We start from the raw sequence: 3,224 nt of genomic DNA, 5'->3' as shown, positions 1-3,224 counted from the left end.
CTCCCACAGCAACTGATTTAACACAATTCGGAACATCCCTCTCGTGGTAAACAGGTTGGTTTTCGGGAACTACTTCGGCTTCTTCACCACTATCATCTTCGATCTCATCTTCATTAGAAGTTTCTGCCAACCCGTCAACAATACCTTCTATGGATGGAACACGGTTAGAAGGGGAGGGACGTGAACGACGATTTGCTACAGTTTGACCAAGTGTCATAAAGGCGTTGAAGGTTGGACTACAAGCTCTTCAAATCTCTTGACCTGGCATCAAATCTGCCGCACTGAAATTTCGAGCTTGCTCCACATTATTGGAACTAGAGGAGCTTCCTCCAACATCTTGGAGATTCACACATAGTTCCAATGAGTAGATACTTCCAATGCTCCGATGGTAAGAAAACATCATCGACACTTGTTGGTCAGATTTAATATGCATTTTCTGATACGCAAATGAGTTGGCGACTGCAACTGAAATTCTGTAAGTCAACTTCGTGATTTCCTTCTTTCTGACCATACCAGTATTCATGAGGATCACATTTTTCAGCTCTTGCAATGATGTTTGGGGCGTGGTCATTTTTCACAGTGGATCGTCACAAATAAATGTAATACCTTCAGATGTATGAGAAATTTCTCCATTAGGATATATGATAACGTAGACATTTTCAGAAGTTATAAGCACAACAACGTACCAACTTAAGTATTTTATAAAGAAGGTGAAGAGATGGAGATAGAAGAGAGTTGTTGGAGATGGAAGAGAGTGGTTGGGAATGAATTACTCGGAGACACAACAATGATTTCCAAATGTGGTTTTAAACTAGCTGCCACAGCCCTTTATATAGCGAAATTCATGCTCTATTTCATAGGAAGTGCACCTGAGTTGCACCAATTCGTGTGGGGTGCAACTGAATTTGGGCCAACTCGCGTCTGGCATCCCAGTTATATGTCTCAAGTGCCATTTCGTTTGTACCTCCTAGGAAATGGCCCAATTCGTGGGTGTCCTACCTTAAATGCCAATTTCTTGGGCGCTTGTCGCATAACGGCACCCTGGTCCAATTCGTGGGCGCCTTGTTTAAGTTGGAGGCTAAACTCATTTCGTGGGTGGTGGCCGAAAAATGATACTATGCATTTAGATAATAATTTTCATGGGTGCATATTTAAGGAAATAATGAATTTTCTTTATTTATTTCAATAAAAAAGCCGTTATTTCAATTTGTCAATTTCTATTTAGAGGGATATATTTTGTTAATAAAATTATTTAAAAATAAAAATATTTAGTAACAACAAATTATTAACCAAAAAACTACTAAAAATTATTTTTTTTATTTTTTTAATGTATCTTACCATAAATCGATTTAAACTAGTTTTTTTTGTTTTTCTAGTATTACGGAAAATAAATCTCTTATCCATATATACCTTTATGCACACCTTGCATTAACTTCAGTAGGTACCTCCCCTCTCAGAGTTAGATAGGTTCATCTTTTATTATTTACACAACTTTTTATTTTGGGTAGTAGACTTTGCACTTAATCTTTTAAAATGGTGTATTTATCCATCACGGGTGGCCCCAAAGTTGCATTTGCCTTTTTTTTCTCTTATTCCCTTTGCCCCCACTACACTTTTAAGTTTTAACCCACACTCACAAAGTTTGAAACTAATTAGTAGACTTTGATACACAGATATCATAAGATAAATAGACATATAATATCATCATCCTCTTCTTCTTATTTTTTTTTATCTTTATCTCAGTACTATCAAATTAAATATGTCTGCATATTTCTATATTTATATATTTCATTAAAGTCACACATGCATGCCAATTGCCAACCTTATAAGAGTTACGTTTTTAGTCTCAAGTGTTTGTACTTTGTTCACTTCACCAAATGAGACATAATTTGCAGGCCTTCTCACAGTTTTCATCTCCACAAAATGCCTCACATTAAATACAAAACCGTACCTCTTCCTCTTTCTTTTCGTCCTTCAATTCCTCCCCCTTTTAATTATATATAACTCCATTTCTAACTCTTGTATGTAACCCTTGTCATCTCCATTATACTCTCTTACCTTCTAAGCTTGTCTTGCACAACAATAAATAAACATGAAGAAGAAAGGCTCAAAGAACAAGTTCTTTACCTGTATCCGCCCCGTTGTTGACATTGATTCCATGCTAGAGCCTAAAACCACCATCGTCGATCGCTCCTCTAGTCGTCGTTTTTCGTGTATCCCCGCCGTTTCAGAGAAGCATGAAGAGGATTGGATTAATGTTACTCAGTCAAACCCTCCAAAACGAAAGCTTGCTAAGGTGATTAAAGCTGTGCTGCTCTTTGAAACACTATTGGTTAGTCTAAGCTCCTTAGATAATTTTCATTCCTACTATTCTTAACAATAAAAAAAAAAAATGCAGTTTATCTTGAATAATTGTTATATATCCTAGCAGAACAAAAGGGCTCAACACAAAAATCATTTTGGATCATCAAAGGGATGCTTTCCGGTTTACTCATCATCAAGTTCATCACCAAGTAGCTCTATGGACACCAAAACGAAGAAGGCTCTTGAATTGTACTCCCCTGTATCAAAATCAAAGGACACATCCAAGCACGTTAATCCCAACAACAGAGATCATCAATTATTGGAGAGTTACAAAACGTTCCGGTGCATTATTGGGGTGTTGTTGTTTCTCATAAGCTTATCAATTACGATCATATGGGGCAAGTTCAAAGGCATAGTTTTGACATCAATATGGCTATACTTTATCTCTCTTTTGATAACATGCTTTAGAAGAAGGACCACTAAAATTATGGTTTAGGCCTTAGGGTTCTCTTTTTCGTGCTTGTTGAGATTTCTTCACCGTGCTTCCTATAAAATAATAAAGGTTACTTTAGGCACAAGGGGGCACAATACAAAGAAACACAAGTTTCTTGCCTTAATATGTCTCTTTTCACTTTTCGGAAGTAGCTCACACTCCTGTTCATATTTATTTCCCCTGCTCCGATCCTTCTTCTACCTTTCTCTTTGCCCCCATATATACATATCTAATTAATGCAAGTTATAAAATGTACTTGTTAGTTTTAGCTTTTATTTTTATTTATTACCATATCTGTTTAGTTTTTAGAATTAGTTTTTGTATATATACATTATTGAATTAACAAAAATACGTACACTAAAATTAGCTATTAAAATCAGTCACTAATTTGGTGATTAATTTTTGTGTACTCCTAGCATAGTCCTTG

At 36.0% G+C, this 3,224-nt stretch overlaps 1 protein-coding gene across 2 annotated transcripts; it reads left to right on the top strand.

Moving 5' to 3' along the window:
• Positions 1-1,833: 1,833 nt before the first annotated feature.
• Positions 1,834-3,006, top strand: LOC127744171 (uncharacterized). Of its 2 annotated transcripts, none has more exons than XM_052256455.1 (2): positions 1,834-2,296; positions 2,432-3,006. In XM_052256455.1, exons 1-2 carry the CDS (start codon positions 2,093-2,095, stop codon positions 2,798-2,800), a joined length of 573 nt encoding a protein of 190 aa, XP_052112415.1. In that variant the 5' UTR covers positions 1,834-2,092; the 3' UTR covers positions 2,801-3,006. The 2 variants fall into 2 exon arrangements, with proteins under 2 accessions (XP_052112415.1, XP_052112414.1); XM_052256454.1 differs by having other exon boundaries at positions 1,834-2,332.
• Positions 3,007-3,224: the final 218 nt, after the last annotated feature.

The sequence above is a fragment of the Arachis duranensis genome, unplaced genomic scaffold (genome assembly GCF_000817695.3).
Source record: "Arachis duranensis cultivar V14167 unplaced genomic scaffold, aradu.V14167.gnm2.J7QH unplaced_Scaffold_232525, whole genome shotgun sequence".
NCBI lineage: Eukaryota > Viridiplantae > Streptophyta > Magnoliopsida > Fabales > Fabaceae > Arachis > Arachis duranensis.
The sequence above is the reverse complement of the archived record's forward strand: the minus strand, read 5'-3'. Positions and strand labels throughout refer to the sequence as shown.

Coding starts and splice junctions, on each gene's coding strand:
- LOC127744171 (XM_052256454.1), top strand. CDS start 2,093: ATGAAGAAGAAAGGCTCAAAGAACAAGTTCTTTACCTGTATCCGCCCC. Junction 2,333..2,431: donor TGCTCTTTGAAACACTATTG/GTTAGTCTAAGC, acceptor ATATCCTAGCAG/AACAAAAGGGCTCAACACAA.